Here is a 22,670-nt window from a genome sequence, read left to right on the forward strand (position 1 = left end):
CAGCACCCAGAACGTTGTGTGTCCCTGACACGTCCCAGGAAGCATCTCCCTTCTACAGGTGAGGGGACCAGCCCCAAACCACACGCGAGTGAGCGCCCAGAGGTCGGCCACCATTCTCGACTTCCTCGAACCTTCGCGACACCTTGTTACAGGACAGTGGGCAGGCCCGTGGGCGGCCACCTGGTGGCCATGGGCGTGAGCGAACCCGCGAGGCCACAAGGCGGGGCGTCCCAGGCTTGCGCGGGCCCGCGGGAGGAGTGAGCGCGCGGGCGCCGGGCAGGGCGCGTGCGCCGCAGCCCCGGGCTCCCATTGGCTCCTGCGGATTGGGAGGCGGGGCCGTGCGCGTCGCGCTTCCTCCGCCCCAGCTTCCGCGTCGCGGACCCGGGAGCTGGAACCTGAGCGGTTGCCCGAGTCCTGGCCCACTTCGGGGCGGGAGCCGGAGCTGGGGCTCGCGGTCAGACCGGGGACCTGCGCTGAAGCCGCGGGCACTGACTCCCTGCGAGGTGAGAGCGCGGCGACGCCCTGCGCGGGCATCCCGGCCAGCCGAGCTTGGACCCCGCTCCTGACCATCGGCGCCCTGACCCCTCCCACCAGCCTCGACCTCGAGTTGGCTGAAGACCCACTAGTCTGCACACCGGTGCCTCCAACTAACACTGTTCACCTTCGCAGATCAGCCGGGACTCTGCCTTTCTTAAGTGAGAGCTTGAGGGGCTACCCAACCCTTACATCCCTGGACCCCACAGTAACCGTTCTTTCTCTTTCCCTCTGCAGATGGACGGGACAGAAGGCAATGCTGGGCAACCGGGCCCCGCTGAGCGGTCCCATCGAAGCAGCGTGTCCTCCGTGGGAACCCGAGGTGAGTCCCTGTCTCCATCACCTCACCCTGCACAGGCCGTTGGGGCCCCAGCCCTGGGGAAGTGGCCCTGGTTTGTCATCTCTTTCATTAGAGAGAATTTTATATACTCATTAACAAATAAGGTCTGTGGAGGTGTGGAGAAGTGATAGAAGAGCAGCTGGGCTCTGTCATTAGGCTGTTGGCCAGGGTGGGTACTGTTTCTCATTTGCAAAAGGAGCATGCCTTGCAGAGCTGTGAAATTCAAATGAAATCTCATGAATGAAAGGTGACACGTTTCCATTCTTTGATTTCTTTTTCACTAACAGCGGTTTGAAAGCAGGGATCATTATCTTCACTTTATAAGGAAGGAAATTGGGCCCTAGAGAGGTTAAGTCACTGGATACTGCCTGTTAAGTCACTGGCCCACACTGCCTCAGTTGTCCCTACCTGAAAAGTGAGTCTGAATCACAGCCTCCTGGAGATGATTTTATGGTCTGTCAAGAAAGTAGCGGTTAGGGCGCCTGGGTGGCTCAGTTGGTTAAGTGACTGCCTTCGGCTCAGGTCATGATCCTGGAGTTGCAGGGTCTAGTCCCGCATCGGGCTCCCTGCTCAGCAGGGAGTCTGCTTCTCCCTCTGACCCTCCCCCGTCTCATGTGCTCTCCCTCTCTCTCATTTTCTCTCTCAAATAAATAAATAAAATCTTAAAAAAAAAAAAAAGAAAGCAGTTATAGCAGAACAGACTGGAAATCCAAAATGCACTTTCACTTGTGTCAATGATAAACTACACCTTTGCCTTTCATAGGCTTCACCCCCATTTGATCCACAGCCACGCTTTGAGAGAGGGGTGTTCGCCCTGCTTTACAGATGAGGCAGCTGACACACTTGCTGAGGTCAGCCTGCTGGCCAGGGCCCAGGCTGGGATTGGGACCCAAGTATATCGGCCTCCAATCTCGGTCTCCTCCACGGCACCTGCAGCTCCAGGGATGGGGATTTGAATCTGGCTGCTCTTCCAAGCGTCTCCCTTTGGCACCAAGCTCCAAATAAGAATGCCATGGGCTGTCACAAGTAAACACTCAACTTTTTAGGTTGTATTTCTCCTGGCCTGTTTAGACAGTCCTGAAAGGCCATGGTATTGAGTCCTGAGGCTTGAAGAATCCTATGGAAGCTAAGCCCTGGAAATTGCTTTACCCTGGGGCAGCTTGAGGAATCCTCTATTCCGGTCTTAGCCTGAGCCAGAGAGAGACAGCTACTTGCCTAAGGATAACTGGGTTGGCAGCTCTCCTGCCTCCCAGCCTGATATACTAACTCCTATAATCTCAGGATGGTTTGGGCCTATCTCTGCCTCCATCCCCACCTGTGGATTGTTCTCTGTCAAGGAAGAAGCCCAGCAGAGTCCTTGGTACTGCCAGGAGAGTGTGCGGGGGTGCAGTGGCCAGCCTAATTTGAACCTTTGCGAGTTAGAGTGGGGCTAGGCTGGTCCCTGGGCCAAAGTTGCTGGGTTTCTGGGTGGTTTGAGGATCTCGAGTAAGTCTTAACAGCACTTTTCACAGGGTCCTTTGGGGCTGCTGGGCCTCTGTCTCTGGAGTGTAGCCTTGATCACCTCAAGGGGTGTAGGGTGGGGGCTCCAGCCCCAGTGGGGGGTAGAGGGTTCCTATGCCTAGGTAGCAGGCCCAGCTGACCCCGCCCAGCCTCCGTTGCAGCAGCTGATGTGCTGGTGTACCTGGCGGATGACACAGTGGTGCCCCTGGCCGTGGAGAACCTGCCGTCGCTCAGTGCCCACGAGCTGCACCGGGCTGTCCGTGAGGTCCTGCAGCTCCCGGACATCGCCCTGGATGCCTTCGCACTCTGGCTTGTGTCCCCTCTGCTGGGTAAGGCTTGGCAGTGAGAAGCCCAGGCTGGAGGGTTGGAAGGGCAGTGACCAGGGGTGGGGGAGGGGGCCACTTCCGGAACCTCTGGCCACTGTGCATCAGGAGAAGGTGGGATTTGTGTTTGGCCTGGAGCTAGCCTCCACTTTTCAGCCCCAGAGCCCCGAGAGGCCTCCTGGCTCTTCTGCCCGCACCTTCTTTCTTTCTGCTGGTGGCAGAGGAAGGGTCAAGCCTGCCCCTCAGCCTCGGTGGTGCTGGAGCCTGGGGCATCGGGTGGAGCAGGACTGGGGGACAGGGAAGGAAGGGATCCACATTCACTGAGCCCGTGGTCTGTGCCACAACCTGAGCTGGCGTTTCTTGAGCGGAATTTCTTCTTACCCTAGTGGCCCAGCTCTGTGTTGCAGATGAAGAAGTTGAAGTTTGGAGTGGTGGGTTCAGTGAGTAGTAGGACTCAGAACAGAATGGAAGCAGGAACTGCATCCTGCTCCTTGGGGGCAGGGAGGAAGGTGGGGCCTGGCCCGGGAAGCAGCCACCCCTGAAGGTGAGGGCAGGACAGGCGGGAACCCGCCTTTTCTGCAACCCTGCTTGGCTTCTGGTCCAGGACCATCTGTGTCCTGCCCTTTCAGGCTGAGATCGCAGGGCGGGGATGGAGCAGGAGTGGGGGCAGAGGAGGTCCCTGGGGCCTCCAAATAGGGCCTCTAGCCTGCTGGCTCACACAGGAAGAGGGTCAAAGGCGAGGAGGCCCCAGGAGGTGCCAGGGCCAGGCATGTCTGCTGAGCTTATATACTCTCCTTTCTTGTAGAGAAACAGGGGCAAGAGGGGGGTGACTGGTCCCTCAGGGCCCCTAGCAGTTACCTCTTTCTTGAGGCCAGCGAGATTTGTGCCTCTACCCTAGAGGGGGGATCTCTGCCAGCCTAGTAGGAGAGGGAGTGCCCCTCCCATGTGTCTCCGTCCTGTCCATTCCCCGCCCCCATGGAAGCTTCCTGTACAGCTGCTGCTCTCGCCCACCCTCTTCCTGCTGACACGTCTCCTCCACCCATTCCCCACCCAGCTCAGCTGCCCCTTTATCACCCTCCGGGTATTGGTCGGAACTGTGGGCCCCTTGGTTTGTATCTTTGGGAAGCGGGGGGTGGCTGGTCCCGGTGCCGCCTCAGGCTCCCTGTCCCTGCAGCTGGGCCCCTTGTCTCCTCCTCCCGCTTCCTCCGCCCCCACTCCCTTCTCATCACATTCCTGCTCCCCCCTCGCAAAAACATGAATGGGCTGCCTGTGTGGCCGGCAGGGTCACCCTGGGCCACTGCCCTGTCAGGACGAGGGTGGCTAGAGGCCCCAGCATGAAGTCAGCGCCTACTTGGTTCCCAGGCTGGGTTTCAGGAAGCCTGAGAGGCCATTTCAGCTCTGACTCGGGTCCCTCGGAACCCTTGGCTGCCCCCGACCCAGAGTGGGTTAAGCAGTGACAGATGCCCCAGGGCTATCAGGCAGGGACGGGGCACTGCCTGCTGGAGCGTTTGTCCTCAGTGCCCTTGTCACTCTGCGTGGAGCAGGCTCCAGGGGCCACCAGTCTCATTGGGTGAAAACCTCCAGGGGAAGGCCCCACCCGAAAGTGTGTGGGACCACAGGGTCAAGGTCCGGCTGTGATCATGGGAGTCCTCTGAGCTGCTGGGGTTCGGGGTCAGGACTGGGCTGTAGGCAGAAGGAAGGGCACCATTGTCCCGGGTCCACTCTCCTCCTCAGTGTCTCCAGGGGTCCCAGCTCGTCAGGTAGAGCCACCTCCAGCACCCCCTTGCTGGCCGGTGATCTAAACGCTGGGGACACAGTGGGAAGCAGGACTGAAAGTGTCCTGCCCTCAGGGACCACGCTGTCTAAAGTGCAGTACAGGAGCTCGGATCCTGGTTCAGCCACTAACTCTTGGCGGCCTTGGGCAGGCACTGTCCCTCTTTGGGCTTCCATTTTCCACCTGTTCCGTGGGTGGTCTCTGTGCCCTCCAGCTCTGGCATCCTAGGAGTGTCCAGGCAGAGAGCACACGGAGGCCCCGCTGAGTGGCCGGGTTGGTGGGGTTGCAAAGGGAGCCTCTCCTGGAGGGGAGAGGACACTATCGTTGGGGGTACGTGGCCAGTCCCCCTCCTAGGGAGTGGTGAGGCAGGGGTGGCGACGGATGGGTGTGGTCAAGGATCTAGGTTGGAAATGAGGGCTGAGGAGCTGCTGGGAAAGCTAAATCTGAGAAACGTCGGAGGAGAAGGGGTGTGAGGAAGCCAAATACAGGGGTGGATGGGAGAGGCTGCAGGCAGGAGGGAGGCCAGTTTGGGGGCTGTGGCTACTGTTTTGGTTAGCATCAGGGGCCAGATGGAAGCCCAAAGAACAGAGATGAGGACCTTTGACTTTAAGCTGGCGGGATGCGGCACCGGGCCCTCTGGTTGGGGGGTCAAGGAGGGAGATAGGGCTCAGAAGCGAGGTCAGAAGGCAGGGGAAGTCAGTCGATGGCATAGATGTTACCATTCCTTGCTCTTTTACCCCCGGCAGCCATACTCATTCATCACTGATGGCTTGGAAATGGCCTCTGACTTCTCAAAGGCCATGGTCACCGGCACATGAGGTGAAAGCACTTTCTCATTACTGGCCCAGGGTGTTGAGTCCCGGGACCAGCTGGCTGCCCAGAGTCAAGGGGCCGGGCGTGAGTGGTGCACGTGGCCATTCTGCCCACCTCTGTGAGGGCCTCTGGTGGGCCAGGGGTACAGCAGTGGATGGGACAAAGCCACTCTTGCCAGAGTGACCTGAGGACTCACTGGCTAGTGGGGCATCGACAGGGAGGTGACATCAGATGGTGGTAAATCCTGTAAAGGCAACCAAATGAGGGTGCAGTTGGCGAGGCAGACGATGATGGGGGCGCTGCCTCAGCGAAGGGTCTGGGGAAGGGGACACTAGAACCAAGCCCCAAGCCAGCCAGCCGTGTGAGGGTCTGGGGAGGGCGAGTGCCTGAGGCAGGAGGAACAGCAAGCGCAAAGGCCCTGAGGCACTGACAGGCTGGGAAGGTTCAAGCAATCGAAGGCGAAGGCCGGTATGGCAGGAGCAGAGTGGGAGAGGGAAACGAGAAGGAAATGAGGTGGGGGAGCTGGATGGCATGGAATGAAGGTCAGCCGGAGGTCAGGCCTGGTGAGGGGGAGGCCCAGGCTGGGTTAGGGGCAGGGGAGGGCAGCCCCTCGGGCCTCTGGGCCTCACTTACCGGCTTTGGGTTCTGCTTACTGAGGCCCTGTGAGGTTCGTCTGTACCACCATCCCTGGCATTTTCTGTCAGCCACAGCCTGCGCTCCAGCCCACCCTCGGTGCCATAGTCAGAGGCCGGTGCTGCCTGGGGTCCGACCCTCTCTCACTTGTGTGACTTTGGACAAGTAACTTAACCTCTCTGAGCCTTGTTTCTCCATATGCGTGATACTGTTATCACGGGGCAGATGCATGTAATCCACTGGAAGTGCTTCTGGAACCTTATACCTGCTCAGTTAATACTGGCCGTGACTAGGGCGCCCGGTGTGGGGGGGGGGGCTCAGTCGGTTAGCGACCCACTCTTGGTGTCGGCTCAGGTCGTGACCTCAGGGTCGTGAGATCAAGCCCCGCATCGGCTCCGCACTCAGCGGGGGATCTGCTTGAGATTCTCTCTCTCTGTCCCTCCCCCCCCCCCCCGCCCCCTGCATGTGCAGGCACGCACGCGCGCTCTCTCTGTCTCTCAAATAATAGATAAATAAATCTTAAAAAGAAAAAACTATCGGCCACGACTGCCATCCCTGTTGCCGTGTCAGCGGGTGGCAGTCGTGCTGCTCAGAGGCCACAGACACAGGCCGCTTGCCCTCTCGTCCTGCAGAGGTGCAGCTGAAGCCCAAGCACCAGCCCTACAAGCTGGGCCGCCAGTGGCCCGAACTGCTGCTGCGCTTCACGGACGCCCCCGCTGACCACGTGGCCATGGGTTAGTGCTACCGCCTGTGCGGCCCGGCGGGGGGAGGGCAGCCCCTCAGGCCCCTGGGCCTCAGTTACCAGCTTTTACAGGTTCCTTGAGGGGAAGCCGGGAGAGGGTGGCCGGGGGGGAGGGGGAGGGAGAGGGGGGTACAGCAAGCACGTCGAGATGAGCCAGGTGTCCCACTCTCTGGACAGCCCTCAGGTTCTGTCAGTCGTTGGGGGTGAGGGCCGGCCGGGCAGGGGGGCCGGGCAGTGACCCCAGCCTCTCTCCTCAGATGAGCCTTCCCTGCAGTTCCGAAGGAACGTGTTTTTCCCAAAGCGGCGGGAGCTCCAGGTGAGGCCGCGAGCCCCGGGTGGGACCACCCATCGCTGGTGCCCTGTGTCCCTAGACCCCTGGTCACCAGTGCGCCGACCCAGCTGAGCAGCCCCTCCCTACCGCACCGGCCCACAGATCCACGATGAGGAGGTCCTGCGGCTGCTCTACGAGGAGGCCAAAGGCAACGTGCTGGCCGCTCGGTACCCGTGTGACGTGGAGGACTGTGAGGCCCTGGGTGCCCTGGTGTGCCGCGTGCAGCTCGGGCCCTACCAGCCGGGCCAGCCCACTGCCTGCACCCTGAGGTGAGGGCCAGTGTGACCCAGGGCAGGGGCCTGGGGTGGGGAGGGCTGCCCCGGAATCCTACTTCCAGGTGATCTTCCAAGATCGGGAGTCAGGAGGCCTTGGCCCTAGGGCTGGCCCTGATGCTGTGTGACCTTGGGCAAGTCACCCCACCTCTCTGAACCTCCTTGCCCTCGTCTGCACTGGGCTGAGGGGCCTGAGAATTGGGAGATTTGGGTGAAGTGACATCTGGGAGAGGAGCCCCAGGTGTGTGTGAGGGTGGAGCCCAGCCCCCGCCTGAGGTCAGGAGGGGCTTGAGCTTGTTCTTCTTGTTCTTCTGGGGTCACAGCCCGGGACTGACCACATACTGACCCCCCATCACCAGTGACAGCCCAGCTTTGTCCCAAACTCCAGGGACGAGGCCCCATTCCTCAGACACCCCAGCACCCTGGCTCTGTGCTGCCCACCCCCCCCCCAAGAGGCCCGACTCCTCGCTCTGTCAGTTCAGTCTGCCCTGGAAGCAGACCAGGCCATCCTCGCACCTCCATGAACCGTGATCCTGAGGTTCAGAGATAGCCCCGGTGGAGATGAACTTCAGCACAGCCGTCTCCTAGACCCCACGCCCCACCCCAGCACTGCAGGGGACACAGTGTGTTGGAGGAGACGATGCGCAGAGACAGGGCCCTGTGCTGGGTGACTAGCAGCCGGGGCCCCGCTCGGACCGCCCCGCTCAGTTGAGCCTCAGGGCTCCCCGGCTGGGCTGGTGGCCATAGGAGGCCCAGCCCTGGGGCGTGTCTGTTGCTGTTGCAGCTGATAACAATCGCAGCCCAAAGTGTTTAATGCTCCAGGGACTCTGTCAGCCCGAGCAACGGACAGTCCCCATTCTTCTGGCCCGGCCCCGTGTCCTCTGGGCCGGCTCACACTCAGGCAGGCCGGGTAGCCACAGCAGTTGCTTATTGGCAGGGAGAGGGCTCTCCCCTTAACGCACCAGAGTCCTCAGACTCACACCGACGTCCCCTTCCCCTGGCTGGAGCCTCAGGTCCACCCGAAGGGGACACCGTGGCCAGGGCGCTGGTAGGCGGGCCCTGAGCCCGTACAGCCCCCATGGATGGGAGTGGGGAGGCCTGGATTGCCAGATGACAAGTGACAGTTGTGGCTGGAAAAAGGCATGTGGGGGCACAAAGCCACGAAGGTGCCCACGGCAGCCCCGAGAAGGGTGACAGCCCCCTAGACACCCCGCCTCACACCGCCCCGCGGTTGGGCCTTGGGCCAGCACGGGTTCCGTCCCCGCCTCAGCCCTGCTGCTGGCCGGGCCGCCTTTGCCGGTGGCCTGGGGCGTTCGGGCAGCAGAAGCCCCTCCCCTCCGAGGTGAGAATGGCATCCTCAGTGACAGTTGGTGCCAGGCCCGTGCCGTCGCCCTTCCACGCGAGTAGCGGTTAGCGTCCTTGTTTTATCCGCGGGGACCTCTGAGCAGGTGCTCGCCGCTCCGAGACAGAGCCCCAGCTGCGCTCAGCCCGGGAGCAGCGCGGTACCCTGGCTGCCTGCTTCCCGGTTGCGTGATTGGAAACCTTTCCTTCTCGAACCTGTGCTGACGGATTGTGGGTCGGTGGTGGGTTTTGTTTTCGTTCTTGTTTGTGTTTCAATATATCCCTCTTTGGCAGAAAATATGTGGAGAGGTATAGGTCACTTGCTGCACCCTTTTCCCGTTGTCAGGAGTTCCACTAGCTTGGAAATCCAAACCTTCCCAAGTCAGTGACACGGGCGCCGCGCTGAAACCCTCTGGCCACGGGCTGGCCGGGAGCCGGGCCTGGCTGCGGCTTCCCTGTTGGTCTCCCGGCCTGCCTTTCAGGCCCCTCGCCCACCAGGCATGCTGCTGGGCCCACGGTCCTGGTCCGGGGCCTCGCCTGCCCTTGCCCGGGAGCGTGCCACCCCCTGAAGCCCTCGGCCTCTCTGGCCTGGCCCCCAGCACCGGAGCCCCTCCTCATGCCGGGCACCCATCTTCCTTCCTCCGCAGGGAGAAGCTGGACTCCTTCCTCCCCGCCCACCTCTGCAAGCGGGGCCACGGGCTCTTTGCTGCCCTCCGGGGCCGAGGGGCCAAGGCGGGGACAGGCGAGCAGGGCCTGCTGAATGCCTACGGCCAAGTGAAGGAAGCGGTCGGCAGCGACAGTGAGCACGGGGCCTCCCTGAGCCCCCACTACCGCGCCTACCTCCTCAAGAGCCACGAGCTGCCCTTTTACGGGTGAGCAACTCCCTGGCTGGCGTCCTCATGGGCAGCCGCAGCCCTGGGGGCCCTGCTGTCCCCTTCCCCCGGCAGCCCAGCGGTCTGTCTTGGCCTTTGCCAGCACGGCCTGCCAGCGTGCGCATCTCTGTGCCAGTCACGCTCTGTCCTCACGTGAGGTGTGTCTTCATGCCAGCACCTCGGGCCCCCACGGGTACCAAGCCGGACGCCTGTCCTTCCCTCGCTCCCGTCACAGGCCAGGCCACCAGACGGGTCCTGTGCTTCCACCCGCCACGGTCACTGGGTCGGTGGACCTGCTGACCTTCCATTGAGCCAGTTCTCTCTCTCACGCTGTCCGCATCGGCTCGGTGGCTCCCGTGTACCTACCATGGCATTCTAGGCACTGCCAATACCTCGGGAGCAGAGGGGCCCGGCCCGTGCCTGGTGAGGCTGACATTCCGGTGGGAAGGGAGACAGCGGCAGAGGTAGGAACAAGAGTGCAGGCAGGGGCGGCAGCCGGGCGACAGTGGGGACAGCGTGACAGTACTTGGAAGGGGAGATACGGCTCAGGCCAGGCGGTGATAACGCCAGAGATGTCTAGGGTACAGTCGACAGAATTTGCGAGACGGATGTGCAGTGGAACGGATGAAGGAGAGGAGAAGGGACTCCGGGGGTCTGGTCCGAGCAACTGGAGGATGGCGTTGTCATCAGCTGAGATGGGCCCGGGCCATGGAGCGGGTTGGGGAAGGTTGGGGGTTTGGTTTTGGATGTGTTGATCTTGAGATGCTTGCTAGATACCCAGCTTGGCGATTCCGAGTGGACATTCGGGTTTCTGAGTCTAGAGTTGGGTCATGATTGGTGGGCATCAGCATTTGGGTGGTTTGAAACCTGGAGCCCCAAGACGTGGCCCAGGAGATGAGTGTGGACCCAGGCACAGGGAGGACGCGGGCCAGCGGGGCAGGCAGGTGCGTCTCCACAAGCCAGGCAAAGGGAAGTGTCCTGCAGGAGGGAGCGACCGGGCGTCCCCTGCTGCTCCTTCCAGGTCAAGTTCAACATCCCCTGTGCGGCCCATAGCTGACCTTGGCTCCAGCATCACTGGGGGGGCAACGGGTGGAGGAGAGTGAGAAAAGATCGGAGACAGCGAGTGTGACCAACTCCTTCGGGCGTCAGTGCCATGAAATGGAGTCAAGAGATGCAGCATTTGGGGCCGGAGTGGGGGCGGAAGTTCTTTAATTTTTATGATGGGCGAAATGCGTGTGTGCAGACAGACGATCGGCGACAAAGTGGGGTAGGTGAGGGCAGGCAAGTGGCTGCCCCGGGTCGCTTCAGGGACTCGGTGGAGTAGGAGTCCCAGCCGTTTGCTGACCTTGGGGAGGTCTTGCAGGAGCAGCGACAGGAGTGAGGCTGCTGGCAGGACTCGGAGGTAGCATGTGCTTGCCCCCAGGCCCGCGCCGGTGCGAGGGTACGCGCAGTCACAGGGCGGGATTCGGCAAGGGCTCTGGCTGAGCCTGGTGCAGGGCGCGACAGGCCAGGCAGCCACAGGAGGGGGAAGGACGCGTCGGGGCCGTGAGAGGGTGGCAGCTCCGTGAGCTGGCGTATCAGGGCCACGACACCCTGTCCCGTCTCCTTCCCGGTGTCGAGCCCTAAGCCTCCCGGGGTGCTCTCTCATGGGCCCCCCACACAGGGGCAGCTGGACCCCACTGCTCCCAAAGGGTCGTGGCCTGACAGGCGGTGGGCCGCGGGGCTCTCCCACCCTGACGTAGCCTGGCTGCCTCCCCCAGCCTCAGCCCGAGCGTCCTGGGGCTCCTGGCCGTCCCCCGAACCTAACTTGCTGTCCCACACCCAGGCTCACGCTCTTCTCTCCGTCTGCAGTGCCCACCCTTCTCTGTGCCCCTCAGTTCCTCCCCCTGCCTGTTCAAACCTTCCTGTCCTGCGTGACCAGCGCAGCTGCCACCACCTCCAGGAAGCCTCCCTCCCACTCCCCTCTCAGTTTTCGTTCACCCTTCAGTCGCCAGAAGAGCTTAAACTTCTCATGTGCCCGGGACAGGGCCTGACCAAGAGACTGTGGTGACGGGAGCCCAGACCCTGGAGCCCAGACCCTGGACCGTCTGTCCTTGGTGCCTGAGGTGACAGGCTAACAGCAGTTCCCCTCCCCAGGTGCGCCTTCTTCCATGGCGAGGTTGACAAGCCAGCCCAGGGCTTTTTGCACCGGGGCGGGCGGAAGCCAGTGACTGTGGCCATCAGTCTGGAGGGCGTGCACGTCATTGACAGCAGGGAGAAGGTACTTCCAGCTCCTCCAGGGTGGGACCTGGGTGGGGGGTCAGGGGGCCTCACTGGAGAGGGAGTAGGGCCCTTACCCAGGCCTTCCTGGTTCTCCTGGGCCCGTGGTTGGCCTGGAGGCCGACTTGATGGCTCGTCTGGCCTCCCTCCCTCCGATGTCCCTGGGGCTTCCAGTGTCATCCGGGAGCTTCCTTGAGGTCTGCTCTGGATCAGCTCCTCTGCCTAGCGGGCTGAAGCAGGAGGGTGGCTGGGGCAGGGGGAGGCTGCAGCTGGGATTAACCCTCTGAGTGGAGGGAGTCTGGCACGGCCTGGCCGCTCTGTTGGACCAATGGCTAGAGACTCGCTGTTGGTTTTCCAGAAAAGCCTCGCGACTAGAAGCCCTCCTTGGTTGCCGGAGTCCTGCTCCTCCCCACCCCCCCACCCACCGCCCCATGTTTGGCGCAGGCTCTCTGTTGGTTCCCTGTGTCGAAGGTGGCATCCGCATCCCGCCCTGTGGGGTGATAGGCACTTGGGCAGGAGTCTCTCCTAAACCAGCGGCAAAGTGTTAGGTGACTGCTGCTTGTCGCCAGAGTGGAACCTCAGCCCAAACATGCTGGGCCCCGAGCCCAGCTCAGCCTCCTGCTGAGGTGCCACCCAGCTGATCTCCTGGAGAAGGGGGCCCCTCCCACCTGTCGCTCCCCCCCCCCACCACGTGACTGCCCCAGCTGTTAGGGGCTCGGCCCGCCTGTGGAAGTGCCGCGGGTTAGGAGTTGTCACCTCCCCAGAACACAGCCCCCTGTGAGGGTCTGATGAAAGCAGGGACGCCTCGGAGAGACTCACACGGGAATTTAGACTCAGCCTTAGAGGTAAATAGCCTGGCCAGGTGTCCCCTCCTGGTGGCACCTGAGCGGGACAGGGTAGACGAATGGACTCCACTCAGCCGAATCCAAGCTCTGCGTCTCCCTCTGGGCAGCACGTTCTGCTGGGCCTGCGCTTCCAGGAGCTGTCGTGGGACCACACCTCCCCCGAGGAGGAGGAGTCTGTCCTGTGGCTCGAGTTCGATGGGGACAACGAGGGCACACCGGTCAACAAGCTCCTCAAGATCTACTCCAAGCAGGTAGTGGGCGTGGCCAGCACCGGGGTAGGGGCGGGGCGGGGTAGCTGGGCGCAGGGCGCCCCAGACACTTGGAGGCTCCAGGCTGGCTGACGAGGACGTGAGAGGGTTGCTGAGGGCCTGGGGACCGGGGTGGGGGGGGAGCTGACACCAGCTGACCTGGAGCCACTCTTGTGAGTCAGAAGGCCTGATTTGGTGCCTCCCTGGGCCTCCCGGTGCTCTGTGACCAGCCCGCACTGGCTCTCCGTCCGAGGCCCCCTGGAGTTGGGTGTTCTCGGAGCAGGGCAGGCAGGGTAGGGCGAAGGCCCCAGAGCGCCTTTGTTTCATGCCCTTCACCCAGCGCCCACCCCCGGCCCTCCTGCTCCCGCCCTGGTCATGGCACAGGCCTCCCTCCCACACCTCGTCCTTCCCGCTCGGCACTGACACCGGTCAGGACTCCTGCCCCAAGCACACCTCTGCCCCGGCCGCCATCTGGAGCACCCTAGATCCCTTTTTTAAAGTAAATATTTTATTGAATTATACATAGAGACAAGCGCCCAAATCCTAAGTGTATAGCTCAACAGGTTTTCCCAAAATAAACCCCTGTAACACCTTTCGGGTTGCGAAATAGAACCAGGACCCCAGGAGACCCCTCAAGTCCCCTCCCAGGCCTTCCCTCCCCCCCCACCACCAAGGGACCCCCATCCTGACTTGTTTCACCTTGAGTCGTTCTGCCTGGTTTTGAACCTTCTAGCAGCAGGGTGTTCTTTTCTGTCTGGTCTGTTCCGCTCTGTCCTTGCCGCGGGTAGTAGTGGCTCGATCTTTCGAGGTGCTCGCTGGTCTTCCAGCATCCAGATCCGCCAGTCTTGACTTTATCGCATTCCATCACTGAGGGACGCTTGGGTTTCCGGTTTGGGACCGTTGCCAGAAACACTGCCCAGTCATGGTCACGCGTGTCCTTAGTGCCCGTGCTCAGGAGCGGAAGGGCCCGCTGTCCCCCGCAGTCATGCCGATGTGAGCCTGCCCCGCATCCGCTCCCCGGCCTGGCCCGTTTTAGCCGCTCTGGAAGGAGAGTCGCGCGATCTCCTTATGTTTTTTTCCTTTATTTTTCAGTCCGTTGTATTGAGGTATGATTTACAGTCAGCACCCATTTTAGCAGTAAGTTCTGATGCATTAACGTGCCTGTGTAGCGAGTACAGTCAGGCGATGGAGCAGCTTATTTGCTAAGCTTCTATCTTCCCAGACCTGACACGTCTATTTACACCTTTTGTCCGTTTTTTATTGGAGTAACTTGCGTCGCCCCCCAAATCTACACATGGCTTTTGTTGCCATCTCCCCCCTGCCTGATGACGTTGAGCAGCTTTTATGTATTTCCTTGCCATCGGGAGGTCCTGTCTGTTGAAGTCTTTGCCAGGTTTTCTTTGGGGTTGTCTTTTTTTTTTTTTTAATTCATCATTTTGTATAATTCTTGTTGCTTTCAGAGTCATGCCCCACCAAGGCATCAAGTAGCCTCCCCTTAGCTCTCCCTAGAGTTTCGCTTTCTCCAGAGCATTCTATAAATACACTCAGCTTGGGGCGCCTGGGTGGCTCAGTCGTTAAGCGTCTGCCTTCGGCTTCGTTCATGGTCCCAGGGTCCTGGGATCGAGCCCCGCATCGGGCTCCCTGCTCCGCGGGAAGCCTGCTTCTCCCTCTCCCACTCCCCCTGCTTGTGTTCCCTCTCTCGCTGTGTCTCTCTCTGTCAAATAAATAAAATCTTTTTAAAAATAAATAAATAAAAAATAAAAAGATTTTAATTTATTTGAAAGAGCACGAGCGGTGGGGAGGGGCAGAAGGAGAGAGAAATAGAAAAGCAAACTCCCCCCAAAAAATAAAGAAAAAAAAAAAAAGATAGAAAGAAAAGCAGACTCCCTACTGAGCAGGAAACTCATCACGGGGCTCCATCCCAGGACCTGGAGATCATGACCTGAGCTGAAGGCAGATGCTTAACCCACTGAGCCACCCAGGCGCCCCTCTAATTCTTAATAAAATTTCAGAAACTAAACGTTTTATAATTTTAAATCTGTGATTCATTTCAAGTTCCTTTTCCACGTGAGGTGTGGTACAGAGATCAAGAGTCTTTTCCGTTTTGTTCCAGTGTTATTTGTTGAAAAGACTACCCTTTCTTCCTTGAATTGCCCTTGTGTCTCTTTTGCATTTCAGTTGGCCAAGTGTGTGTGGGTCTATTTCTGGGTTATCTGTTCTGTGCCCTTGATCTATGTGTTTGTCTTTCACTAATACTGCCGTATTGATTGCTGAAACTTTATAGTAAGTCTTGAAATCAGGTGGTATGATTTCCAGAACTTTGTTCTTTTCCAAAATTGTGTTTGGCTATTCCGGTTCCTTTGCATTTCCATGTAAATTTTAGGATAAGCTCGTTGATTTCTGCCCTTCTTTCCCCAAAAAAGCCTTCTGGGATTTAGATTAAGATTGCATTGAATCTGTAGATTGATTTGGAGAGAACTGACATCCTCAGTCTTCCAGGCCGTTATTTGTCTTTGATTTTTTTCACTAATATTTTCTAGTTGTCAGCATAGAGATACTGTATATCTTCTATTATATTTACTCCTAAGTATTTCTTTGCTTTGCTTTGCTTTCTTTCTCTTTTTCGTACTACCGTGGATGATACTTTTTATTTTTATTTATTTTTTTTTTAGTCACCTAAAAGTTTATTCTTCTCTCAAATAACATTATGGGTAGGCAGTCCAGTCCAGATCTGTTATTGTGAACTCACAGTCCTTTACCTTGCTGCTCTGCCATACCTTTAAATTCACCTCATGGTCCAGGAGAGCTGCTTCAACTCCAGCCATCACATCTACATGCTAGACAACAGGAAGAAGAGAAAGGGAGGAACACCATGACTTTTAATTTCAAGTTTCGGTTGCTCACTGTGGTTTGTAGAAATACAGCTGAGGGGCGCCTGGGTGGCTCAGTCGGTGAAGCGTCCGCCTTCAGCTCGGGTCGTGATCTCAGGGTTCTGGGATTGAGCCCCACATCGGGCTCCCTGCTCAGTGGGGAGCCTGCTTCTCCCTCTCCCTCTGCCTGCCGCTCCCCTTGCTTGTGCTCTCTCTCTTTCTGTCAAATAAATAAATAAAATCTTAAAAAAAAAAAAAAAAGAAATACAGCTGATTTTGTCATCTGCATACTCATATGCCCTGCCACTTTGTTAAACTCACTCACTGGTTGTGTTAGTTTTGTTGCAGATTCTTTGGGGTTTTCTCTGTAGACAGTCGTGTCGTCTGTGAATAGGGACAGTTGTATTCTGGCTTTCCAGTCTGTGGTGCCTCTCTCTGGCCTGACTGCACTCTCGGACCTCCAGGACAGTGTCGAGTAGGTGCGAGCCGACATCCCGACTTGCTCCTCACCGCGGGGGGGGGGGGGGGGGGGGCGGGGGCGGGTAGTATGTATGTTCAGTCTTGCTCGAAATAAGTATGGTTTTAGCTGCAGGTTTTTCAGAGACACAGTCATTGGGTCGAGGAAGTTCCCTTCTATTCCTGGTTTGCCAAGCTTTATCTTGAATGGATATTAATTTTGTCAAACATGGTGTAGTTTCAGTGGCAGGCTCCCTGAACCTCAGGGAGCGTCGCGCTATGATTGAGGCTTTGTCCCAAGGAACTTCGAGGGCTCCCTGTTGTGCTTACAGCCCAGGGCCGTCTGTCCCCATTGGCTGCCGTCCTTTTCTCCATCAGACTGACTGCACGTCTGCTTGGTGGAGTCTCTCAGTGACAAAAGGAGGCAGGTGTGGAGAATGGATGCTGGCTTTTGCTCCTGGGCCCCCTCCCCAGGATGGGTTGTGTTGCTGCAGGGCAGCCCTGGGCTGCACCGGGTGGGGGCAGGCACCAGGCCACTCCTGTGTCACCAGGGGGCCATCCCCTTGGCCTCTGACCCGCTCCTCCTGTGGGTCCTCTTCTTGGAGGCACCAGCAGGCGTCGACCCGCCTCGGTCGCTGCCGTGTCCCACGGCCTGTCGCAGCACCTGGCATGGGGTAGGCACTCCGTAACTAAGGGACGCCACCCGCCGACAGCTTCCTGTCTATGGATTCATCTGACCCCTGGTGTCCCCAGCATATGGTGTCCAGACCGTGCTCGCTGACACCCGGTCATTTCCCCTTTTCTGTCAACATGTGTTACGTGTCAAGTTTGTTGAAAAGGTAGCGCTTTTGAAGAATGGGCTCAGAGGGAGCCACCTACCCTCACCCCGTGTGGCCTGACCACCACCTTCCTCACAGGCCTGCAGGTTCTTCTCTCAGACAAGTCTCCTCCATTCCTGCAACCCGGAAAGCCCCGCCTGGGTCCTCTCCTCCCGTAACAGCGGAGCTTCTTTCCCCCGCCCCCCCACTCTGGCCTGACTGCTGCAGCCCACAGCACTCAGCCTTCCGGGTCTGGGCCTTCTGCCGAGAATGCTTTCTTACCCACCCCACCTCCCAGACCTGAGATGGGGACCCCTCCTTGTCCATCAGGACTGACCTCCGAAGTCACCCCAGATGGATGCCTCCCCTGTGCCCCGGCCCACAGAGCACCTGATTCCCGCCCCCTTCCTTTTCCTGTGTAAATGTTTGTCATCTGCCTGCCCCAGCAGAAGGCAGGGGCCCGTCCATCTCATCCAGCTCACTCCACAGAGTATGGAAAGGCTCGGCCTCAGGGAGGCCTCAGCGTGGCCCCCTCTCCTCCCCAGGCCGAGCTGATGAGCAGCCTCATCGAGTACTGCATTGAGCTGAACCAGACATCAGAGCCCGCCGCCCCCCAGGAGAACGTGTCCGGCCCCACCGCCGCCACCGGCTCCCCGCCGCCCCCTGCTCAGCGCCCACCGCTGCGGAGGCAGGGCAGCGTGGTGTGCAGCCGCCTCCAGCATCTCTCCACCATCGACTACGTGGAGGAAGGTGAGCACGCTCACACGCACACGCACATATGCACGCCACAGGGAGCCCCAGGGATGGGGGTGCTGAGCAATTCCGGAGACAGCGAGTTAGGGTCCAGCTGGCAGGGACCTAAGTGGGGAGAGGGCGTGAAGCCGGGTGAGGGTCGCATCTCGTGAGCTCTGGGACTGGGAATGGGGGCCTCTGGGGCCCTGGCGGGAACGGCCCTTTGCTGTCCCTGTCATTGCATGTCCACAGATGTGTTCCCTGCGGCCGTGTCCAGATGTGACACACTAGAAACTGCCGACGTCTGTTATTTCAGGTGTGGGCACAGAAACAGTGGGGCCACGTCCGGTGGAATCAGGGCAGCTTATAAACGGGCAGTGCTCTGAATGCAGCGTGGTGTCTCAGACCGAGCCCTGGAGCAGACAGACGTTTATGAGAGAACTGGTGAAGTCTGGAAGTGTGTGGTTTGGTTAATCATGTGGCACCAGTGTTTTTTAGTTTTGGCAAACATACAATGGTAACAGAGGATGCCAGCCAGCATCATGAGAAGCTGGATGAAGGCATATAGGAACTCTTTGTATTATTATCTCTGCATCGTCTCGATAAATCTAGAATTATTTGAAAATAAGAAACTTTTAAATGCGGTAACTAAGACCTGCATTTATTTATTTATTTTTTTAAAGATTTTATTTATTTATTTAACAGAGAGAGACACAGCGAGAGAGGGAGCACAAGCAGGGGGAGTGGGAGAGGGAGAAGCCGGCTTCCCGAAGGGCGGGGAAACCCGATGCGGGGCTCGATCCCAGGACCCCGGGATCATGACCTGAGCCGAAGGCAGACGCCTAACGACTGAGCCACCCAGGCGCCCTCGGATACAGTATTATTAACTAAAGTCCTTCGTTTTAGCCTAATGTCCTTTCCAGTGGCAGGCTCCCATCCAGGACGCCACACTACATTTAGTTGTCAAAGTCTCCGTAGGCACCGCTGGGCTGCGAAGGTTTCTCAGATTTCCCTGGGTTCTGATGGCCGTGACAGTTTGGAGGAGGACCGCTCGGCGATACCGTGGGGTGCCACGTTACCGGAATTCGCCTGGTGCTGTCCTTGTGCTCAGGCAGGGGCTGTGCACTGGGGAGGGAGGTCCCGGAGGTAAAGTGCCGTTCTTATCACGTCATAAAGGTGCATTAGGACAGGGCGCCCGGGTGGCTCAGTTGGTCAAGCGACTGCCTTCGGCTCAGGTCATGGTCCTGGAGTCCCGGGATCGAGTCCCGCGTCGGGCTCCCTGCTCGGCGGGGAGTCTGCTTCGCCCTCTGACCCTCCCCCCTCTCATGTGCTTGCTCTCTCTCTCTCTCTCAAATAAATAAATAAAATCTTAAAAAAAAAAAAAAAGGTGCAGGGCGCCTGGGTGGCTCAGTTGGTTAAGCGTCTGCCTTCGGCTCAGGTCATGATCCCAGGGTCCTGGGATCGAGTCCCGCATCGGGCTCCCTGCTCAGCGGGGAGTCTGCTTCTCCCTCTGACCCTCTTCCCTCTCGTGCTCTCTGTCTCTCATTCCCTCTCTGTCAAATAAATAAATAAAATCTTTAAAAAAAAAAAAGGTGCATTAGGACAATTAGTGTTGACCTTGTCACCTGGCTTGAAATTCTGACTTGTAAGGATTCTTTTTGTCTTACTGAGGCTCACCCTCAGCCAGCCGTCTGTGTTGTAGGTGTTTTATTTCTTTGGTCTGTTCTTGAACTGGTTTGAGCAAAAGCCCCTGGGACAGCATAGCTGGCCCGACATCACATGCAAACCCAGATCCGCCTCTGATTCGGGAGGCTGGCCACACGGCTCGAGCTTCCGTGCGGGACTGAGGCTCAGACAGTTCATGGCTGCCACGAGGCGGACTCTGTGTGAACAGGCTCTGGAAGGAGGCAGCCTCTGGCTCCACTGGGGTCCTGGACCGTGGCACCTTGGGAAGCCCACCCTCAGTGTGTTCCTTTTTCCTTGATAGGTCAGCAGATCAAGCGGGTGAAGCCGAAGCGCACCACATCCTTCTTCAGCCGGCAGCTGTCCACGGTCCAGGGGAGCTACACCGTGGTGCAGCCCACCGACAGCCTGGAGCAGGGCTGAGGGCAGCGGCGCAGGGCAGGGGGAGGGCGCAGGGGGAGGCTCCCCCTGGTCCTGGCCCAGCATTCTTCTCCCAGACGGGTAGGTCCAGGCTGCGGCTCTGGGGCTGGGCAGGAGGGCTACCTCGAGAGGGAAGAAGTGGCTTCTGCCTGTGATGGCGCACGGGCCACACACAGGCTGGTGGGGGACTCCCGCAGGGTCCTCCTTGCAGCCTGCCTGTCCTTCCCCTGGACTCAGCCCCACTGCTGTCTCAGGACCATCAGAGGGGGCTCTGGCCACCCCCTCCCAGCCAGGGACTTGGCCTTGTGCCCCTCTCAAGATGGACAGTGTCCCCTGCTCTGAAGTTCTCGGTGGCAGCGCTGGCAGCAGGGGACCGATGAATACGGTTTGGGACCCGTAGGTCCAGTGTGTGTCTTCGGTCTTTTCCCCGGACTTTGGTGACCACATCCCCGCCTGCCTTCGGCCGCATTCCACCAACGCTGCCAGTCTGGGCGTGGCCCTGTGGGGTGGGAAGGAGGCCTTCCTGGATTGCACCCCAGCAGGGACAGAGAGGGTGAAGCCCCCCACTCATACCCTCTCTGGCTGGATGGAACTGGAGGGAGCCAGGCGGGGCCTGGCTCAGGGAGCATTCTGTGCCCCTCACTCCGGCCTCGTGGTCAGGACACATTCTGACCGGAAGGAAAGTGCCTTTTTGCCAGCCTTTGGGGACAACACTGTGCCTGGAGGTGGCTGTCCTGGGGACCAATGTGCCCACCAGACCCACACTCCACACTTGGAGAAGCTCCCAAACCACCCTGGTCTGCAGGTTTTCGCTTTGCTCTTTTTTCATCTGCTTCGGTTCCACGAAGCCTGGGAGCTCTGGGGTAACTTGAGGACGCCCCCACCAACCTCAGAGCTGCTGGCTCTCCCTCAAGATGGCGACGTGGTGTCCATCCGCCCGACCCTGGGGGTGGCCCATGCGCGGGGGACGTGCCATGCCAGCTGGTCTCCTCTTTCCCAGGACATTATAGGGAGGCTGGATCTGGCGCTGGGTGGAGCCTTTCCCCCTGCTTCACCGTCACGGCCTCTCCCAGAGGAGCCAGCCTAGAGGAGGTAGAGGACGGCCTTCGCAGCCCCTCTGCGCCTCCGTGGTGGGTCCATGGCCCGCACGACGCTTCCTGAGACTTTCTGCAGGGAAGAGGCCAGACCGGCCCAGCGCTGGGCTCTGCCTTGTCCTCCCTTCCGCATGGAGCGCCTTGGCAGAGGAAATGCAAACTGGCCTCCAGGGTCAGAGCCCGCTCCCTCCTCTTCCTTTTGGTGACTTTGGAGCACTCCCGGGGTTCTGAGCTGGGCTTGCCTCCAGCAGTAGGGACTCTGTCGTTTGTTAAAATAAATTGGGGTCCCCAGGCTTTTGGAATGTTCCAGCCAGGGGCCATCTCGTCTCCCCTCCTGGAGTCACCGGACCGGAGCGGCCGCCCAGCCAGCCTGGCACCCAGCCGTCTGGTTCTCTCCTCCCACTCACTGTTTTGACCCAGGTGAATGTTTATCTGCTGGGCTGACGCGTTGGGGTGGGGGGTGGGGGGGCTGGCGTGGACACACATCACTTGTTCTTACTCTTCAGTCTCTCCGCTGTTCTCTGAGCATCCCTTGTGTGCCATGGCCTTTTCTGCCCGCCCTTTGGACAAAGCAGTATTTTACCAAGTGACCTTTCAATATACTCATTCTTTTGTATCATGTGACTTCTTAATAATAAATTTTCAACAAACTTTGGGTGGTTTACGTTGTGAAGTAACGAGAGTGTGTTAATTATACCCCGGGAGTGGATTACAGGCTGCGTGTTTGCTTTGTATCAAATACCCATCAAGGTACGCTGCTGACGGAATTCGATGGAGGGCCCAGGGTGACGTTTTCCAATCTCGGTGGTTAGTCAGGGACTCCCAGGGTAAGGAGGTCCAGGAGGGGTTTGGGGGTTCATGGTGGGAACCAAGCAGGGAGGTCTGCAGGGAGGCAGGGGAACGAGCCGACAAGGGGCAGGCTGGAGCCTTTGTCCCTGTCCCATGTAGGCTGGAGCCTACACCATACCGCCATGGCTTGTTAGACGCCCCGCGTCCCCATTCCTCCGCACACCTAGGGGAGGGGGCCCCGGGCACAGTCTGGACTCCGGCACCTCAGCCAAGAGGCCAGAGAACCCAGGGGGTCTGGGTGATTCTCACCCACGCTGACGGCTCCTCATGCCCCGGGCCTGGCCAGGAGGCAGTTTGTTTGCCACAGATTGTGTTGTGGGTAGCCACGGGCTTCGGCCCTGTGGGGTAAGCACACCATTCGGGGTTTGGAGTTCACACTGTGAACGATTTGGGAGCTAGAAGGGAGCAAGCCATGTGTCTCTGTGGCAGTGAGGACGGGGACCAGGGCCTCTCCCCTAGTCATGCCTTCTGTGGGGTCCGCCATCTGGCAAGGTCAGCATGATGCCACAACTGGGAGCACTTACACGAGCCTCCCCTTCTTGACCTTTAAGATTGGACCGATGATAGTACCCATCTCGTAGGGTTGTTGGGGTGCTTGAGGGTCTGGTGGTGACGAGGCACTTGGTAGGTCTTAGCTACTTTCACCATCATCTGAAAGTCCTGTGTCTGGCAGCTGGCAGGGATGAAGGAACCCCCTGAGAGGCCAGAGCCTGCCGATGGCACGGACACCCCCACTCTGGTGGGTAAGGGTGTGCCAACAGCCTGGAGCCTGGCCGACCTGGAGCCCCTTCCTCTTCCCCAGGCCCCATCAGCCCTAAAAGATGGGCCCAGCCTTAATGGCTTAAAACCATACACATTCATTGCCTCACAGTTCTGTAGGTCAGAAGTCTGAAACGAGTCTCACTGCACAAAGGTCGCGGT

General features: G+C 59.1%; 1 protein-coding gene across 10 annotated transcripts; it reads left to right on the forward strand.

Moving 5' to 3' along the window:
- Positions 1-352: 352 nt before the first annotated feature.
- FRMD8 (FERM domain containing 8) lies at positions 353-21,551 on the forward strand. 10 transcript variants are annotated; one of them, XM_027580678.1, is made up of 11 exons: positions 353-503; positions 772-856; positions 2,524-2,703; positions 6,550-6,651; positions 6,917-6,975; positions 7,093-7,259; positions 9,251-9,475; positions 11,612-11,735; positions 12,687-12,830; positions 17,418-17,721; positions 19,691-21,551. In XM_027580678.1, exons 2-11 carry the CDS (start codon positions 772-774, stop codon positions 19,807-19,809), a joined length of 1,509 nt encoding a protein of 502 aa, XP_027436479.1. In that variant the 5' UTR covers positions 353-503; the 3' UTR covers positions 19,810-21,551. The 10 variants fall into 10 exon arrangements, with proteins under 10 accessions (XP_027436479.1, XP_027436480.1, XP_027436483.1 ...); XM_027580679.1 differs by having other exon boundaries at positions 17,421-17,721; XM_027580682.1 differs by having other exon boundaries at positions 17,517-17,721.
- The last annotated feature ends 1,119 nt before the right edge of the window (positions 21,552-22,670 follow it).

Source organism: Zalophus californianus, chromosome 11 (genome assembly GCF_009762305.2).
Source record: "Zalophus californianus isolate mZalCal1 chromosome 11, mZalCal1.pri.v2, whole genome shotgun sequence".
Lineage (NCBI taxonomy): Eukaryota > Metazoa > Chordata > Mammalia > Carnivora > Otariidae > Zalophus > Zalophus californianus.